Below are 20,385 nucleotides of genomic sequence, written 5' to 3'. Positions count from 1 at the left end.
AAAGGCAGGTTCCCTGAGTCTTCCATGTGCATTCCCATACAGGAAGTCAGGAATCACAGGTTACGGCCAGGGCAGTCAGAACTCTGGAACACCTGCTAAGCCTCAAGTATCGATCATGAAAGACAGCAAACTTGCCACTTAAAAAACAAACTACTGAATGTTCAGGTTCCAACCCCTGCTAAGAATCTACATTTCTAACAAGTTCCCAGGGGATGCTAATGCTGCTGGTTAGGGACCAATTCTGAGAACCACTAGCAGTGGTTCTCAGAACTTATTATACATGAGAATCACCTGGGGATCTTGTCAAAAGGTAGACTCTAATTCAGTATATCTGGCGTGGAAATGCAAATTCTCAGCAGGGCTTTGAACCAGAACTAACCAGGTCCTAAGCCCTGCTGTTCTTCCACAAGGCAGCGAATGACGAGTAGCAAATTTCTCAGAGTGAAAAGGACCTGTGGACTTGCTTGTAGTTGGGGTGGGACAACAAGAGGGAGAGATCTGGGAACACAGAGTCCCAGCCTGAAGCCAATTTGGGAAGAAAAAAATTCCTAAGGAATAAAGGGGTTGTGATTGCTATAAAACAACACCAAGTAGGCTAGGTGGTCTAGAGCCTGGAACGACAAGGGAAAAGAGCTGCCAGAACTTAAGAAGAGGCCCAGATTCTTTAGAAGTGGTCTCGAAGGTTTAATACAAGAAAGTAAATGAGACGGGAAGGGAGGTGTACTTGGAAGGGGCGGGACACTAACATTTATTAGTTTTGCAATATGCAACAATTAAGAGGACCAGAAGCTAGTTTGCCTCAGGGGGAAAGTACTAAAAAGGGGACAAAGATCTGAAACAAGTCTGTTTGAGTATATGGTTGGTGTCCCATGCATTCTTTTTTTTTTTTTTTTTTTTTATTGTGTTGAATATATACATACCAAAATATCCACCAACACAACTTCCACATTTAGGACTCAATGACATTGATTACATTTTTTGTGTTGTGCCACCATTATCACTATCCTCACCTGAAACATGCCATCACCATTAACACAAACTCAATGCCCAAATAACAACTCCCCCCTCCCCTTCCTCCCTCTGCTGATAACCATTAATAATCTGTGGTTTCTATATATTTGCTGATCTCATAAGTGAGATTATACAGTATTTGTCCTTTTGCGACTGACTTATTTAACTCAGCATGATGTTTGCAAGGTTCATCCACATAGCAGCATGCACCCGAACTTCATTTCTTTTTATGGTTGCATAATATTCCATTATATGTATATACCCCATTTTGCTTATCCATGTATCCGGTAATGGGTATTTAGGTTGTTTCCACCTTTTCTCTAGTGAAAAGTGTTGCAATGAACGTTTGTGTACAGGCTACTGTTTGTGTTCCTGCCGTCACTTCTGGTGGGTATATGCTTAGGACTGGGATTGCTGGGTCATATGGAAGTTCTATGTTCAACTTTTTGAGGAACTGCCCAACTGTTTTCCACAGTGGCTGTACCATTTTATGTTCCCACCAGCAATGGATGAGGGTTCCAGTTTCGCCAAAACCTTGTCAACATTTGTTGTTTTCTGTTCCATCAGTTACTTTTAACCCTTGTTTGTTAAAAATGGTCAGAGAGGTGACAAAGAAAATATGGGTAAAAGACTCCACTCTGCTCGTATCACCAGGACTTGGTGCCTGCTGAAACACATGACTGATGACAGAACTCTGTGAACACGTGGGTAGCTGTGAGATGACTCGCTACGACGAGGTGCAGCGCGTGGGGCGACATGGGCCTGGGCTGAACTGCACAGCTTTCCCGAATGTAAGGACGTTCAGAGTAATCAGTTTGGGATCTGTAAAGATAATGCAGCTGGTTTCCTGATTTATGACAGGCTTTACAAAGATCTTCCCTACTCACTAAATCATCCTCTAAGGTGACTGAGCCTCTGTCTGTCTTAATCGCCCCAGCCCCCTGCACAGGGCCCGACAAATGATGGGCCCTCAGACACCAGCTAAATGAACGAGGAAAATGGGGTAGAACTTGCTAACATCTACCCTACTCAACAGAGGGAACAGCCTTCATCCTGTGTGCTGAGGACAGGCCACTCTCAGCCTCACCTCCTCCATGGGGCGTCTGATCACTGACAGAGTACACCAACACGCTGTCACTCAAACAGGAGAAAGTTCAAGGTAGACCAGGCGCTCATTTTTTCAAGGTCGTACTCATTATCCTTCCTGCCTCTTGATAACCCATTCCTCCTCCTATATTTGCATTTTGGCTGGGTAGCACCCACTGCCCAAGCCTGAAACTGGAAGTCACCATCTTTTTTTTCTTCCCTTCCACATCCATTTAATCATTCGGGCCTCATGACTTTCTGTCCCAAATATCTCTACAACCCACCCCTTCTTCTAGGTTCCTTCAATCACTGGCTCACCTCCAGGGCGGTTGCAGTAGCTTCTTCAGAGCTCTTATCACTCTGCGGCCAGAGCTATCTCTCTACAAAGCAAAGTTGACCATGCAGCTCCTCTGTTAAAAAAAGCTTCATGGATGCCCTACCATCGACTGGACTTTGAGAACAACGTGAATAGGCTATGTGATCATTAAGGTTGTGTGTCATCTTGGCTGAGCCACGATTCTCAGTGGTTTGGCAGTTATGATGTAGTTTGGCTGTCATATAATGATGTGATCACCTCCATTATGAGATCTGACATAGTGTGATCACTGCCATGATGCGATCTGCTGTGTTGAGTCAATCACACCAAGAGGCTTTTCCTTGGGGGTGTGGCCTGAGTCCAATATAGATGGACTTTCTGGCAAAGCTCATGGGCTTTTGCTCATTCTGGATCCTGCAGCTGGCTCCTGTTCGTCTGACCTCTGGTTCTTAGGACGTGAGCTAGCAGCTTACCTGTCCTCTCTCCTGCTGATGCTGGGATCTGTCAGTCTCTGTAGCCTGTGAACCAGAGCCCTGCTGTCTGATCTGCCAATCTTGGGTTTGCCAGTCCCTGCAGCTACGTGAGTTGGGAGATGCCTCCAGCCTGACTCAAGGACTTGGGACTTTCCAGCCTTTACAATCATGTGAGCCATTTCCTTAATATTAATCTCTCTCCATATATATTTATATGCTTTACTGGTTTTGCTTCTCTAGAGAACCTAGCCTAAGACAAACTGGGTAAACTGAATTTGGCAGGGGCTTAGGAGAGGTCATGTATTCATCAGGAAGTCTATCCATATTAGATTTACATAATCGTTTATTTAAGATACCTATTTGGAGAAGTGAATTTTCAGATTTTCTTTCTATATTTCTGAGTACTACTTTCCAGATATGACATTGTTGAGAAAAAAAAAGGATGAAGAAATGAGTTACCAAATACTTGAGTATGTAGAAAATAATTCTGTTGCATTTTAAACCATACATTTTAATCATAAATTCTAAACATCCTTTAAAAACAAGGTAACTGGAAGTGATAAAAATGTTACATGTATACAGGTGCTTACTACATATGTGGTGGAGGAACTCCAGCTGCAAACACTCCGTACTTCTAATCCATCCATCTCCAACCCAAAAGCATACCTTCCCAAACAACAGCTGTCAGTTTTACAAGAGAACCACAAATGCTGGGCATAGTTTTTGGAGCTCTCCACAGCCAGGCCCCACCGCACAGATTCCTCTCTCTCTTCCCAACCCTCCGCATGACTCTTTCCTTCCAGCATATATCTGGTCTGCTCATGCAATTTTCCTCTCCCAGAATATCTTCTCTCCAGTCTGCCTATCCAACTTGCAAACATCTCAGGGCACAGCATATAACTCAGTTCATCTGTGATACCAAAGAGCCTGTAATGAGAATTCTCAAGCTGAAGTGAGGGGAGTTATTTCCGGTGTCCACACTAATGGCTGGGTGAGCATCCAGGGCCAAATCTTCTGTTAGCATTCTTCCTCTTTATTCTCCAAGCAAAGCATTGCTGCAGTCCTCGCACATCCCTATGTCTTCTATCGCCCAGAAGAAAGGACTAGACCAAAGGCTTCAGAACGTGCTTTCACGTAGGGCTCCTCAGAGACCCTCACTACCCCTCTTTGTACTGGTCTTCCCATGACACGGGCATTATCTGTTTATTACAGACTGTATGTTGCCAGGTATTGAGAGAGAGCTGAATTAAGTGAAGGCTGGAGAAGACATTCTGATTAGGAAAAATGCCTGGCCTCCATAAGCTTTGAAGGAAAGTAGGTTCCTGTGAATTAGGCTTATGACATGGATCCCATGAGGCTGGCTGGAGGGAATCTTGACATCAATAAGATGCTACTGTAAGCCAGATGGCCTCTGGTTTTCCAAGCTGCCCAACACATTATAAGACCAAAGGGGACCTAGCACCACAAACAGAATTCCTTCCTAGGCACTCCAATTCCCACCAATGCCTCCTGTCTGACCTCCCAGACACCTGGCTACTTAACCCACTTCTCTTTGCCCTGAATCGTGCACTGCCTTGACTTCACGGTCTGCAGTGTTCACGTGCATGCATCTGTTTTCGCAGGCGGAGGGCACTGCCTCTTACACTTCTGTGCCCTCCACACACAGCAGGCCCTCAACAAATACACGCTGATCTGTTGAAGCATCTTGGTCCTGCTTTTCCATCTTGAAAAGCTGGCATGTTACTGGGTCCAAGTATTAGTTTATTACCTAGATTTTAGTATCAACTATTTAGCTAGAGCCTCAGTATTACACATATTTCTTTCTAATTTATCCTGTGGTGCTTAATCTAGGCTGTAACATCAAAAGTAAAATACAAACAGCTTGACTGTGGCTTTAATTCTGCTTCTCTCTGCTGTTCTGCTGGAGCGGGCAACTCCACAACAAGCTGACTGCTTCCCATATATCAAAGTAGACGGCTTGTCCCCAATTATGCCTTAACTCACGGGCAGTCATTCTCTACAGCAGGCGGCAAGTTGAGGGGGCCTGGAAGCCAGGGACAAAGAAGGTACGATGGAGTATTAAGTAATTTTTATTTGAATTTGTACAAGTGAGTATTGCAGGGGTGAAAGACATGAAACCTGTCCACTAACTGAAGCCAGGTGAACAGGGTGCATGATGACTTTATCGTCAGATGCAATCTAGAACCATCTTCTCCGGCCACCTGTAATTCAGTCTAAAACAGACTCTTTCTCACCTGAATTCTCTGACTGCCTCAGCCTGATTCTCCATCTCATCATGAGGCTCTATTCCTACCTTTTGTTTTAGGGTCCTGAATGTGACCTTGACATCACTCAGTGACTGCAACGTCATCTGAGACTTGACTCGTGTCACAAAATCTCTCTGCCCTTCATATAGTTGGTTGTTTTGTAACGTCTGGAATATCTATAGCCACAAAAATTACTTGAAAATGTTTCCCAAAGGGACCTGTGTGTCTTACTAAAATTTCATTCTTATCTGTTTTCTAAACATTTATTAAACATGTTATATGAATAACTTTTTAAAATACAGAGGTGAATAAGACAAGGCCTCTGACCTCGAAAAGCTTCAATCCAATAAGAAAGACACAGGAGCAGAACCCCTACTCAGTCACCAGCTCCAGCCCATCTCTCCTGTCTCCTCATCTCAGAAAAGGGCAGCACCATTTCCTAGTTGTTTGAACCTGAAAAGTACAAATTGTCCTTCATTCCTCCCTTTACTCACACTCTACGTCCATTCCCATCAGCTAGTTCTGCTGACTCTACATCTAAAACCCATCCACGTTTTACTACCTCTATGGCCACCACCCAGACCCAAGCCAACAACATCTTTCACTTGGGCTAAGGAAATAGGTTTCTAAGTGGTCTCCTGATGACACTCTTGGCCTCTACACTACATTCTCCCAAGAACATACACCATAACATTTACAGTAAACAGATCTTTAGGTTAATCTACTGCTTAAAACCCTCCCATGGTTTCCAGCACGTTTAGAAAACAAACTCTTTCCAGCAGCCTGTAAGGCCCTACACTAGCTGGCTCCTGACTACTTCTCAGTCTCATCTTGTACCACTTCTCCTCTTGCTTACAATAGTCCATCTACTCTGGCCCTCTTTCCACCTCCCAAATACACTAAGCTCATTTTGAAGCCATTGTGCTTTCTTTTCCTCTGCTTGGAACATTCTCTCCTTTTCCATTCCACAGGTGTCACCTTCACGTCATTCAAGTCTCAGATCAAATGTCCACTCCTCAGGAAGCCTTCCCTGGCCACTCCATCAAATACTGCCCCAGATACTAGCGTATTAGTCCACTTTATTTTCATTTCACCTTCACTTCCTGAATTTATTTTTGTTACTTGTGTATCGCTTTTCTTCTCTAACTAGCATGTAAACTAACCTTGTCAGTGTTGTTGGGAACTATGCTCCCTGTACTTGAATCGGGCCTGGTTCAAGGAGGCATCCAGTAAAGATGTGATGACAGATGAATGTACCTTACAAAGAAGAACAAGATAAGGATGACAGAAATGGTGCAAACTACCGATGAGGAAAGGACATTTATTTTTTATTGGGGTTGGAGCAGGTTGAGAATGACTTCAAAAAGAAGAGATCATTAGGTCTTAGGACCACTAGGTAGCAACTGAAAAAGTATCCCAGGCTCTGGGAATAGGAGAAAAGTCCCAAAGGCCTGAGCCAGTCCACGATGTATGTCAGCAATAAAAATTTTGTCTGAAATGGCTGGTTCCCAGCATGAAAGGAGGGTTGTACTGAGCATTAATACAGAGGGTATAGATGGAACTTTATTTTTTTAACCATGGAGAGTCACTAAAAAGTTTTGAGGATGAAAACTGGTATAAATCTGACCCACATTTTAGAAACACTGAGAAAAACTGTTGTAACTTAGAAGTCAACAAACAACCCACCAAAAATAGCATCACGTTTAAGACAATTACACATTTTCCTGTGTTCAGGGAGAAAAAAAGGACTTAGATCTGTTAACGTAAAAGACAGAAGCCCACAGTTGGTGACCCTGCGTCCCAGAAGAAAGATCAACTACAAGTCATGTTTTGGTTTTCAAAGGTAGTAAACAAAACATCACAGTTCCAAATTGTTTCAAAGTAAAAGGTACCACCAATGAGGATAATGAAGCTCGAGGTACCTGAATTCCAGGACTGGAACTGGGTCCTGAGCTGGGAGACAGTTCCGAGCAAGCACTCTTCATATCAGAGAACACTTCAATTAATGAACAATATTTAACGGGTGGAATAGCGCTATTTAAACTGAAACTAACCCTAATGACATATATATTATACGAAACTTAAAAAGAGTTGTGAACGATTCATTCTCAGTCACCACAAAAAGTTGCTAACTATTTTCAGTAATTAAGCCCTACAGCAAAACATGCCTTCCAAAGTACAGGTAATTCAGTTGCTCTGAGAGTCTTCTTACTTTCCAGGGGTCTTATCAAAGTGGCTTATTTTAAGGCAGATTTAGTTAATGAGTACAACTCTCCTCAGTAACCAAGATGGAAAGGCTGAAAAGACAAAGACCAACATCACGGAGGAAACTCCTTGTGCTTCCAGAAGTCCTGTGAGAAAGGACGGCCCAGGAGTCTGTGGCCCGGCTGTTCTTTGCATTTTGTTTTTTTTTTTTGTAGTTTAAGCAAGGTAGAGGACCTGGAACTCAAAGCTTGCTCCCTTATAAAATGAGGAACTCAGAAATACAATGGAAGGTCCCTGCCACTTTTAAAATTCAACAATAATGAAGAAATTCCTTGCAGGTATTTGCTTTTCACAAACCAGAGCTTAAGGAGCAAATGCCACTGAGTGCTGCCTCCGTGTTTATTAGAGGTGCTGAGCTCGGGACCACAGGCGTAGAGCCAGCCCACAGGTCTCAGTCAGCCTCCAGCCTGGAGGGCAGCAGGGCTGGGACATGGTCGGAGTGGAATCACATAGACCTGGCCTCATATCATAGTTCTTACTATGTAAAGTGGGGGTAGGGTTGTTATGAGAATTCAAAGAGCTGATGAACATGAGGTGCTTAGCACGGTAACTGGTACACAGTGACTACTAAATAAATGGCAGTTCTAGAAGACATTGTTGGTATTGGCTTCATTTCACTTACTCAGCTAGTAGATTCATCTCTATTATTTTACATCAGATTCTTCTAGTAAAAAAGATAAAATTATGCCACCTCACAAAACTGGAAGAGACCCTGAAAGTCCTTTCATCCAGTTCCCTGCTTTCAGACATTTTCATTGTCACTGTCATTTTACTAATGAAGCTACCAAGGACCTGAGTAGTTAAGCTGACCACCCAAGATCATTTGGCCATTAAGTCCATTTAAAAAATGACTGCCTGTGTCCTCAGTGGTGCCCCAGTGTTTGGGAGTAGTGAACGTAAATCCCTGGGCTACTTGATACTAAGACTCAAGGCTGTCTCTGTCATTACAAGTACTCCATAAAATGAGATTATAGTGCATAAACCAAAGGGAGAAGGCAAAGAATAATCAAAATGACAACTCCAAATTTTAAAGTTATAAAAATGATAATGAAGCTTTCAACAACCTATACTAATGCTTATTATTATTATTATTATTAATCAGAACACAGATCCTATTCGAGCTGTGATTTTAACCAAATAAAATTAGGTACATATATAGTGAAGACTGGGAAGGAACTTGAAAATGACCGTGGCTGACTGGAAAAGGAGGCACAATTGCAGTTTGTTCGTACTGAGTGATTATAATGTAGCTGGCACAAGACACACTTCAACAGCAATAATCAAGGGGAAGGAGCTGCTGCTGTTCACTTACCCTGGGTTGTACAACATGACCGCTGAGAGGTTCTCACAGGACTTGGAAAGGTCGGTCATGGATAAGCTCAAGGAGGACAGAAGGCCGCTCTAGGAGCAGAGCACAGGGCACAGTGTTACTGTTGTGGACAAGAGAATGCCAGTGTTCCTGACTCACTGTTTTGAACTGGGAGGGACAGGGGCAATGAGGTGCATGCACTCCTAATCAGAACACAAAACAACTGGGGGACAGTCGTTGTCAACACAGGGCTTGGATATGAGACATTCCCTAACTTGTTTCCTCAGCAGGTAGTCTGCCGGGGCTTTGGCCCTGACCTGCCAACAGGAAACATTTGTCTCGACCACCAAGCTATGGATATTTCTCAACCCAAACCCTAAACTAAGCACAGCAGAGCCCTGGTATTCTGGGGCTGGAAGATCACTTGCCTACTCTGGACTTCACTCATTTGCTTTCCCACTACATCTGTCAGTAATCTGCTGGGAAGCAAATCCCCTAGAATCAATCCAGTTTACAGAACTATTTTTCAAGCACTCCACCAGACGGAACTGTTCGGAACAGCGCGGAGACCATGCCCTGGCCTGCCAACTCCACCACGAGGTTCCCGTCTGGGCACTTCACGCCGCTCACCTTCCTCTTCTCCCTGAGCTTGGCAGCTTCCTTGGGATGGTTAAAGCGAAACATGTTGGTTCTTCCCAAAAGTATCACAGCCCCTGAGAACACACAAGGACAGGGAGAAATAATGAACGGTTTGTTAGCTGGCGACAACATGACACGGGATCCTATAACTGAAAGGTAATTCGCAGTGTATCATAAAATAATAATAAGGGAAAGCTTTCATCTCAAAAATCACCTTAGCTAGTTGCCATGGAGTCGATTCCAACCCCTGGCGACCCCGCGTGTGTCAGAGCAAACCTGCGCTCCCTACGGGTTTTAGTCGCCGGTTTCTTGGACACAGGTCACCTTGACTTTCTCCCAATGTGCTTCTGGGCGGACTCAAACCTCTCACCTTTCAGTTAGCAGCCGAGTGCCTTAACTCTCTGCACCACCCAGAGACTCCTGAAATCAGCTTATACAGTCTATCTTAAATCTGCGAATATTTTTTTTTTGAATCTGAGTTTCACGTTACTAATATTACCCGAGGCGGAAGTGATGATTCTAGGCATTAGAACATATTATGAGATGTAAAACTTAATATACGGAGAATTAGACTTTTGATTGTTTTAGAGAAAAAAAAAAAAAAGGAACCAGTTCTCCAAAGAAATGTCATAATGTCAAGCAAAGTATAGAGTGACAAATTTAGGAATGTTTAGTAGTGCCTATAAAGGCAGAAATCTCGCAAGAAACTTCTTTCAAAAGGAAAGACAGTGAAACTGTCAAAGAGTATAGGTAGCTGTTACTAACCTCTCCCTCAGAGTCTGATCAGAAAGAAACTGTGTGCGTGCAATGGGTATCTATTCCATGTGAAAACAGTGCTTTTTGTTAAAATTCTATTAAAATTTAGATGGCCACATTAGATACATAAGAAAGACTCCTTTTTATTGACTAGGGCCCTGATTACTCAGAACATAATTTCACAAGTAGCAAAGAATTCAAAGTAAATGCCCCAGGGGACCAATCACACGGATAAAAAAAAATCACTGGGGTGGAATGCAAATTTTAGCTCTATTAGATGAATGGACGGATGGACAGGCAGACAGCAACAGAAAGACAGACAAATACTTTCTACAGTCAGAGCTGTCCAAAGCCAGCCTGGATGTCCTGGAAGAAAGTGAGCTCCTCGCGCACGTCTCAGGTAACGTGAGCTGAGAGGACACTGTGGCAATAAAACAAGAGACCCCCGTACTTCTGCTTCAGCGTTCTTCATTCTGAACTTTAATTACTTCAGAGCATGCACACACAGATGGAACATAAACACGCTGCAAAAGCATGTGCAGTGAAGAAGACACGGTCATTTACAATGGGGTAGGCAGAGAGGGAAGCTCTGCCGACACTGAATGAAAACTTGGGGTGAAGTAGCGTGGTAACCCCCACGTGTCTGTCAGTTTGTCATACTGTGGGGGTTGCATACTGCCGTAATGCTGGAAGCTATACACCGGTATTCAGATACCAGCAGGGTCACCCATCGTGCACAGGTTTCAGCTGAGCTTCCAGACTAAGAAACACTAGGAAGAAGGACCCAGCAGTCTACTTCTCAAAACAATTAGCCACGGAAAACCTTGTGAACAGCAGCGGAACACTGCCTGATATAGTGCCGTAACGTGAGCCCCCCAGGTTGGAGGGCACTCAAAAGATGACTTGGGAAGAGTTGCTTCCTTAAAGTAGAGTCAACTCTAACGATGCAGATGGAGACAAGTTTTTGGGATCTTCATTTACTGATGTGCCACGATGCAAAATGAGAAGAAACAGCTGCAAACATCCATTAATAATCGGAACCTGGAATGTACGAAGTATGAATCTAGGAAAATTGGAAAACGTCAAAAATGAAATGGAATGCATAAACGATATCCTAGGCACTAGTGAGCTGAAACGGACTGGTATTGGCCATCTCGAATGGGACAGTCATGTAGTCCACTATGCCAGGAATGACAGCTTGAAGAGGAATGGTGCAGCATTCATCACCAAAAAGAACAGTTCAAGATCTATCCCGAAGTACAACGCTGTCAGTGATACAACACCCTGGTGGCGTAGTGGTTAAGTGCTATAGCTGCTAACCCAAGGGCTGGCAGTTCGAATCTGCCAGGCACTCCTTGGAAACTGTGGGGCAGTTCTACTCTGTCCTATAGGGTCGCTATGAGTAGGAATCGACTCGATGGCACTGGGTTTTTATATAGCTACAAGGAAGACCAGTTAATACGACTATTATTCAAATTTACACACCAACCACTAACGCCAAAGATGAAGAAACTGAAGTCTGAAATTGATCGAACATGCAATCAGGATGCATTGATAATTACTGGGTGACTGAAATGCAAAACTTAGAAACAAGTTTCTTGGAAACAAAGCAGAAGGATCGGTAGTTGGAAAACATGGCCTTGGTGACAGAAACAATGCTGGAGATCAGATGATGGAATTTTGCAAGACTAACAACTTCTTTACTGCAGATATCTTTTTCACCAACATAAATGGGGACTGTACACATGGACCTCGCCAGATGGAACACACACAAATCAAATCAACTACGTCTGTGGAAAGAGATGATGGAACAGCTCAGTATTGTCACTCAGAACAAGGCCAGGGGCCGACTGTGGAACAAACCATCAATTGCTCACATGCAAGTACAAGCTGAAACTGAAGAAAATGAGAGCAAGTCCATGGGAGCCAAACTACAACCTTCAGTATATCTCACCTGAATTTAGGACCATCTAAAGAAAAAAAGAATAGATTTGACAGCTTTAACACTAATGACTGAGGACCAGATGAGTTGTGGAATGACATCAAGGACATCATACATGAAGAAAGCAAGAGGTCACTGAAAAAACAAGAAAGAAAGAAAAGACCAAGACGGATGTCAGAGAAGACTCTGAAACTTGCTCTCGAACATCAAGCAGCTGAAGCAAAAGAAAGAAATGATGAAGTAAAAGAACTGAACAGAAAATTTCAAAGGGCGGCTCCAGAAGACAAAGTATTATAATGACATGTGCAAAGAGCTGGAGATAGAAAACCAAAGGGGAAGAATGCACTCAGTGTTTCTCAAGCTGAAAGGACTGAAGAAAAAATCCAAGCCTCAAGTTGCAATAGTGAAGGATTCTACGGGGAAAATATTAAACGACGCAGGAAGCATCAAAAGAAGGTGGAAGAAATACAGGGTCATTATAACAAAAAGAATCAGTTGACGTTCAACCATTTCAAGAGGTAGCATATGATCAGGCACCAATGGTACTGAAGGAAGAAGTCCCAGGTGCACTGAAGGCACTGCAGAAAAACAAAACTCCAGGAATTGATGGAACATCAATTGAGGTGTTTCAACAAACGGATGCAGCACTGGAAGTGCTCACTCGTCTATGCCAAGAAATTTGGAAGACAGCTTCCTGGCCAACCAACTGGAAGAGATCCATATTTATACCTATTCCCAAGAAAGGTGATCCAACCAAATGCAGAAGTTATAGAACAATACTATTAATATCACACGCAAACAAAATTTTGCTGAAGATCATTCAAAAGCAGCTGCAGCAGTATATCGACAGGGAACTGCCGGAAATTCAGGCCGCATTCAGAAGAGGACGTGGAACCAGGGCTATCATTGCTGATGTCAGAGGGATACTGGCTGAAAGCAGAGAATACCAGAAGGATGTTTACCTGTGTTTTATTGACTATGCAAAGATATCTGACGGTGTGGATCAAAACAGATTATGGATAACATTGAGAAGAATGGGAATTCCAAAACACTTAATTGTGCTCATGAGGAACCTTTACATAGATTAAGAAGCAGTTGTTCAGACAGAACAAGGGGATACTGATTGGTTTAAAGTCAGAAAAGGTGTACATCAGAGTTGTATCCTTTCACCATACCTGTTCAATCTGTATGCTGAGCAAATAATCTGAGAAGCTGGACTATATGAAGAAGAACGGGGCATCAGGATTGGAGGAAGACTCATTAACAAACTGCATTATGCAGATGACACAACCTTGCTTGCTGAAAGTGAAGAGGACTTGAAGCACTTACTAATGAAGATCAAAGATCACAGCCTTCAGTATGGATTGCACCTCAACATAACGAAAACAAAAATCTTCACAACTGGACCAACAAGCAACATCATGATAAACAGAGAAAAGACTGACTGAAGTTGTCAAGGATTTCATTTTCCTTGGATCCACAATCAACAGCCATGGAAGCACCAGTCAAGAAGTCAAAAGACACATCGTGTTGGGTAAATCTGCTTCAAATGAGTTCTTTAAAGTGTTGAAGAACAAAGATGTCACGTTGAAGACTAAGATGCGCCTGACCCAAGCCATGGTATTTTCAATTATATCATATGCATGTGAAAGCTGGACAATGAATAAGGAAGACCGAAAAAAAATTGACACCTTTGAATTGTGGTGTTGGTGAAGAATACTGAATATCATGGAGTGCCAAAAGAACAAACAAATCTGTCTTGGAAGAAGTACAACCAGAATGCTCCTTAGAAGCAAGGATGGAGAGACTGCATCTTACGTACTTTGGACATGTTGTCAGGAGGGATCAGTCCCTGGAGAAGGACATTACCCTTGGTAAAGTACAGGGTCAGTAGAAGAGAGGAAGACCCTCAACAAGATGGACTGACACACTGGCTGCAACAATAGACTCAAGCATAACAACAATTGTGAGGATGGCACAGGACTGGGCAGTGTTTTCTCCTGTGGTACACAGGGTCGCTATGAGTCGGAACCGACTTGACGGCGCCTAACAACAACAGCATGGTAAAGTTTTTACCATTGCCTGATTTAAGCACAAAGAAACTTGTTTATGTTTGGTGCGGGGATAATTTTCATTCGACCTAAATGTCTTCAAAATACTGACTGTTGTCAAGTGCCGCTGAATCGATTCCAACTCTACTTACAACAGAACAAAACACTGTCTGGTCCTGTGCTGTCCTCACAATTGTTGTTACACTTGAGCCCACTGTTGCAACCACTGTGACTTACACGAAGATAAAGTAAAACTATGATGATGGCACCATTTTAATGACCTGATAAAGTCTAATTTCCACTACCTGTCAGTTTTTTGTACTGTGGTGGAATGTTTGTTGCTGTGATGTTGGAAGCTATGCCACCAGTATTTCGATACGAGTAGTGTCACCTATGGTGGACAGGTTTCCACAGAGGTTCAAGACTAAGACAGACCAGGAAGAAAGGCCTGGCGATCTACCGCCAAGACACAGACTTTAGTATTTAGAACACACGAATTATAGTAATTTTTTCTATATCTTAAAAGTGGCTGTGAGCAGCTAGACATGGAAAATCAACATCTGACAAAGTACTTGTGGTGGTTAAGAAAGTTCTCTAACATCTATAAAGAAAAAAACAAAACAAACCCTTTGCCATCGAGTCGATTCTGACTCACAGCAACCCTACAGGACAGGGGAGAACTTCTCCAAAGAGTCTCCAAGGCTTTAAATCTGTTCAGAAGCAGACTGCCATATCTTTCTCCCATGGAGCAGCTGGTGGGTTTGAACCACGGATCTTTCCAGTGAGCAGTGGAGCTATTAACCACTGTGCAAGCAGGGTTCCTCCCTAACATCCACAGCTGACTTCTAACAAACAAACAAAAAAAACCACTCACTGCTGTCCAACTGATTTTGACTCATAGTGACCCTGTATGACAGAGCAGAACTGCCCCATAGGTTTCCAAGGCTGTAAATCTTTATAGAAGCAGACTGCCGCACCTTTTTCCTGCAGAGCAGCTCACGGGTTTGAACCGCTGACCTTTCAGTTAGCAGCTCAGCACTTAACCACTGTACCATCAGAGCTCTTATAGCTGACTCAGCTTCACATAAATACTACACTAATTCAAACAGGAAACATGGCTTGGGGTTGATGGCTTGGTAATGCGCTCTCATAAGAGGTATCAGGTGTCAGTAGCAAAGCATACCATCAGATCACCAGCTGACATTTGCAAATGATATAAATGTGCTGACATCTTGCCAAAAAGGCACACGGGTTTTGTCCCTTCCTTTTTAATGCTTACAGTTCAAATATGGATTGAAGATTTCCTGCTTTAGATAAATCACTTAAATTTCTGTTTACTCCTACCAACTTAGATTCTGGGACTCTGGAGAATAAAGAAAATTGATCTTCAGTCTTTGCTATTGAGGTTTCCAGCCAATCCATGAAGAATTACTTGCCCAAATGTGTGTACTGGCTGAGTATGTACGGGGCGTGGGAGGCTGATTTTATTTTTTCTTAAAGCCTTTTGAGAGGTACAAAACAATTACATGGAACAGGTCTTGTCCTTCTGAAGAAAAAAATGTAGAAACCATATGAAATAATTAGAGAGCAATTCAAGGCAGTAGATAGTAAAATTATAAATACTAAGGTACAGAAAGCAAGCCATTATGCTAACTGGTCTTGGTATTAGTAACTTTCTTTCAATTCACCCCAGTGGTCCATATTCTTTGTTATGAACAATAATGCTTATTCTCTGTCAATAACAATCTCAACTGTTCATTTCCAGCCTCCCACACGTTCCAAGCTGCTGATAGGAGGTTGAATATTTCTCACAAAATGCCTCCCTTCACGCTAAGCTCCAGCAGTCTCTCACCTCCATCAATCCCTTTTTGTTACTGCTAGTCTACAGTCTCCCTTTGGGTCACACAAATGCTTTACTGTCCTTCATCTCTGTGTCCACGTTACTCATCTACTGCATGGTGGTCACTGACTCCCTTCTACCTTTCACAAAAATTCATGGGACCCGTATGGGATTGAAAAGCCCTATAAACTTGCCCATGATTCACCAGCCTTTGTCTTCCACTACTCCTACTTCCTACATTATCTTCCCACACTCCCATTCTCTAGATATTTCTTCACTATATACTCTGGTCAAAGGATATCTAAGTCATTTTTTCACCATACACTATCACGACAAATACATTCTTGCTCTTGAGAATTCAGCTTTGGGTAAATGTTCCCTTTCTCAGCACTCTAAAGCCACCCTATGGGAAGAGTTCCAGTTCTGGGTATATACACTCCACCCTGTCTCACCCACTGAATGCAGCTACAGCCTGAAAGGATACATGGAGCTGTTGTTTCAGAGCCCTAAAAAGTAAACAGTAGCACACAGATTGAAAAATTCCAGAAACTGAAGCACCACTGAACTGATGGTGAATTTACCATTTCTTTTTCCTCCAGTGTTCCCTGGTTGGGACTAAGGAGGAATGCAAAAGTGGACATTAATGCAGATATAGTGAACTCCAGGAGAAGCCCTCTAGTTCAGGTTCAAGGAGTGGGCAACGGGTCTCCTGGCAGCAACAGTGGCAGCAGCAGAGAGCCTACCGATGCCTAAAGCTACAAAGCACAGAACATCCCTTTCTGATCAGAGGATCTGGGGTCCCAAGAGGGTGAGGCAGGCCCTTACTGCCTTTTTTTTCCCCTCTCTCTGTTCTCTCACTGCTTGCCTGAACGTGGGAGTTGGAAGTACACAGAGCAGTAAACAAAATTCCAGATTTCTAGCCAGAGGACAGAAAACAGCATATCCAAAGAACCTGACAATACTTGGGAGATGGTAAAGAAATTCAGGAAAGTGACCTCAGAGACCACTACCTGGGTGCCAGACTGGCCATTAGGCAGTATACACATGGAAATGACTGGACTAGCACTGCAAAGGCTCTGAAAACTGAGCTGGCATTGGAACCACAAACCACGGAAAGCTGATTGTAACTTATGGCCTGAATCCAAGCAGGTCAATTGCCCGCTAAAACAAAAATATCAAAATTTTCCATAGGATTTAAACAAGACCCAGAGTCTCATAACATAAAGTTCAAAATGTCCAGAATACAATGCGATTACTCAGCATAAGAAGAACCAGGAGAATTTCAACTTGCATGGAAAAAAAACAATCAACCGATGCTAATGCCAAGATGATAGAGATGTTGAAATTACCTGATAAAGACTTTAGTTATTACAAAAATGTTCTCACATGGAATAACACTTTTGAAACAAATTGAAAGATAAAGTTTCAACAAAGAAGAGATATAAAGAAGAATCAAATTTTAAGACAGAACAATACAACAACAACAAAAAAAAACTCACTGGATGGTCTCAACAACAGAATGAATATGCCAGAGAAAAAGAGTCAGTGAACTTGAAGACAGAACCAGTGAAATTATCCAATCTTTGCTAGAAGTTTACCGAACAATAAAAATTAATAAACAGAGCCTCAGGGACCTATGGAACAATACCAAAATATTTAACATCCATGGAATAACATGTATTAACCTATGCGACAATACCAAAAGAGCTAACATTCACAGAAATTTTGTTCATGGAGTCCCAGAACAAATGGATAAGTGGTGTGATGAAGAATACTTAAATAATGGCTGAAAACTTCTCAAATCTGGAGACAGACAAAAACCTGTAGATTCAAGTAGCTTAGCAGTCCAATATATACATATAAGCTCTGGCAAAATTTGCTCTATGGATCCTGCATCCAGCTCGTCAATCTCTGACCTCCGATTCTTGGGACTTGAGCCAGCAGCCTGATGTCTGACCTGCTGATATTGGGCTCATCAGTCCACGCAACCATGTGACTCAGGAGAAGCCTCCAGTCTGATGTCTGAACCACGCATTTGGGACTTGCCAGCCTCCACAATTCCGTAAGCCATGTCTTGAGACAGATCAATCTCTCTTTCTCTCTTGTATGTGTGTATATATATATATATATATATATATTCACACACACACACACAGATATATATACATATATATGGAAACACTGGTGACATAGTGGTTAAGTGCTACAGCTGCTAACCAAAAGATCAGTAGTTCAAATCTACCAGGCGCTCCTTGGGAACTCTATGGGGCAGTTCTACTCTGTCCTATACAGTTGCTATGAGTCAGAGTCAACTCAGTGGCAACGAGTTTGGTTTCGGTTTCGACTCATAGCAACACCGTGCACAACAGACTGAGACACTGCCCAGTCTTGCACCAGCCTGACAACTGTTGCTATGCTTGAGCTCATTATTACAGCCACTGTGTCAACCCATCCATCTCGTTGAGGGGTTTCCTCTTTTTCTTGACCCTCTACTTTACTTCTCCAGGAACTGATCCCTCCTGGTAACATACCCAAAGTATGTGAGACGTAGTCTCATCTTCTGGCACTATATCAGACAATATTCTGCTGCTATTCATAAGGTTTTCACTAATTCCTTTCAGAAGCAGACCACCGGGTCCTTCTTCCTAGTCTTAGACTGGGAGCTCAGCTGAAACCCATCCATCATGGGTGACCCCGATGGCATTGCTTCCAGCATCACAGCAACATACAAGCCCCCACTGTATGACAAACTGATAGATGCATCTTATATATACCTACGTATACATATACACACACACAAATTCATACATATATATACACATATATATACGAACACCCACCACTGATTTTGCTCCCCTAGAGAACCAAGCCTAAGACAAACCTCTGCCCACCTGCAGCCATGAGAATAAGAGATTTAAATTAGAAGAGCCTAGAGTCTTTTTCATTAAAAGAGGCAATAATGGTTTTGTTGACTACTCTTTTCTAGCAGGAAAAGACAAATTCGCATTGCTGTAGAGCACTTTGGGTCAAATTTTTTTTGGTTAATATTTGGTTTCACTGATAAGAAAAACCTTAAAATCAAAGTAACGAAAAAAAGACCCAGTGCCATCAAGTCGATTCCGACTCGTAGCGACCCTATAGGACAGAGGAGAACTGTCCCATAGAGTTTCCAAGGAGCACCTGGTGGATTCAAACTGCGCCAACCTTTTGGTTAGCAGCCGTAGCACTTAACCACTATGCCACCAGGGTTTCCAAAATCAGATAAGATGTCTACTATTAATTTTCCTCTTTAATGTGGGTAAGTTAGGTGAAATGAGAGAGGGAGACAATAATATCTGGTGGCTTTTTTAGTGCATTAAAGGTCTCTTCTGCTAACCGGATACCTTGGCTAACCTGCTGAAAGGTTTCTTTCCCTTTCTAGTTCCACTAAAATTCTTTTTTAATTTGCTTCTGAACAACTCATAGCAGCCCTCTGGCAGATGAAAATTTTATCGAAGGCTTTTCAGCTCCACTCCCCAGATAATCACCTGCTCCTTGTTTCTGAGTGCTTGAATAGATGCAAATACATTTTGGCGTTCAAGCATAACATATTCAGATACGCCTAAGTATGAAATCCCCAGATGCAGTTTCTGCAATATTTCTAAAAAGAGACACAAATGTTCAGTGGATCTGCCAAACGTGCAAAAAGACCAAAGAGGTCCACTGATACGAACAGAAAAATTAATTGTATTGATCAACCATCAGCTCTAAAATAACATACGGCAGCAAAAAGAAAATAATAAGAGAGACAAAAGGCCAAGTGTTGTCTGACCTCACTTACGTAAAAAGATGAGAAAAGGCAAACGCAGAGAGACTAAAGCTTATTAGTGGTTACCAGGGGCAGAACAGAGCGAGAAGAGGGGTGGCTACCGCTTACAGGACACCCAGCTTCAGCTTATGGTGATGGAAAAATCACATTGATTAAGGTAGGGTTGCACGGCTGATGACTGCAGTGCTGTCAATAAGTTGTACACCTGTAAAAAGTTTAGGTGGCAAAAGTCGTATGATAGAAATATTTGCAACAATGACAAAAAAAAAGAGTAGCTGCTGCGGCAACTAATGCGCAAACACCACATGGGATCTGGTCCCTTGGTTTGGAGGCTGAGGGTCATGGTTTCACGTGACACCCCAGTTAACTGGCCTAATAACATGTTTAGTGCTTCTGTTCTACCTCCTAGTTTGTTGCTTAGTGCCTGGGGTCTTAAAAGCTTGCAGATGGCCATCCAAGGCACAACAATTGGTCTCTATTTGCATGGAGCAACAGAGAAAGGAGAGTAAGAAATAGGAGGAAGATATGGGGGGAAAAAAAATTTTTTTTTTTTATATGGAAAAAGGTGTGCCTAATTGCCTCCATGAACAAATACCTCCTCTGCCATGAGATCAGAAGAACT

General features: G+C 42.6%; 1 protein-coding gene across 3 annotated transcripts in view; it reads right to left on the bottom strand.

Annotated features, from left to right (window-relative positions):
• Window positions 1–20,385, bottom strand: part of LOC100656214 (kinesin-like protein KIF16B) — a 373,573-nt gene that overhangs the window by 175,905 nt on the left and 177,283 nt on the right. For all 3 annotated transcript variants that reach the window (XM_064275760.1, XM_064275759.1, XM_064275761.1), the window contains exons 16-17: window positions 9,358–9,440; window positions 8,731–8,819 (exon numbers count right to left, since the gene is read on the bottom strand). In XM_064275760.1, coding sequence (XP_064131830.1) covers window positions 8,731–8,819; window positions 9,358–9,440 — 172 coding nt within the window. The remainder of the gene's footprint in view (window positions 1–8,730; window positions 8,820–9,357; window positions 9,441–20,385) is intronic.

The sequence above is a fragment of the Loxodonta africana genome, chromosome 24 (assembly GCF_030014295.1).
Source record: "Loxodonta africana isolate mLoxAfr1 chromosome 24, mLoxAfr1.hap2, whole genome shotgun sequence".
NCBI lineage: Eukaryota > Metazoa > Chordata > Mammalia > Proboscidea > Elephantidae > Loxodonta > Loxodonta africana.
The sequence above is the reverse complement of the archived record's forward strand: the minus strand, read 5'-3'. Positions and strand labels throughout refer to the sequence as shown.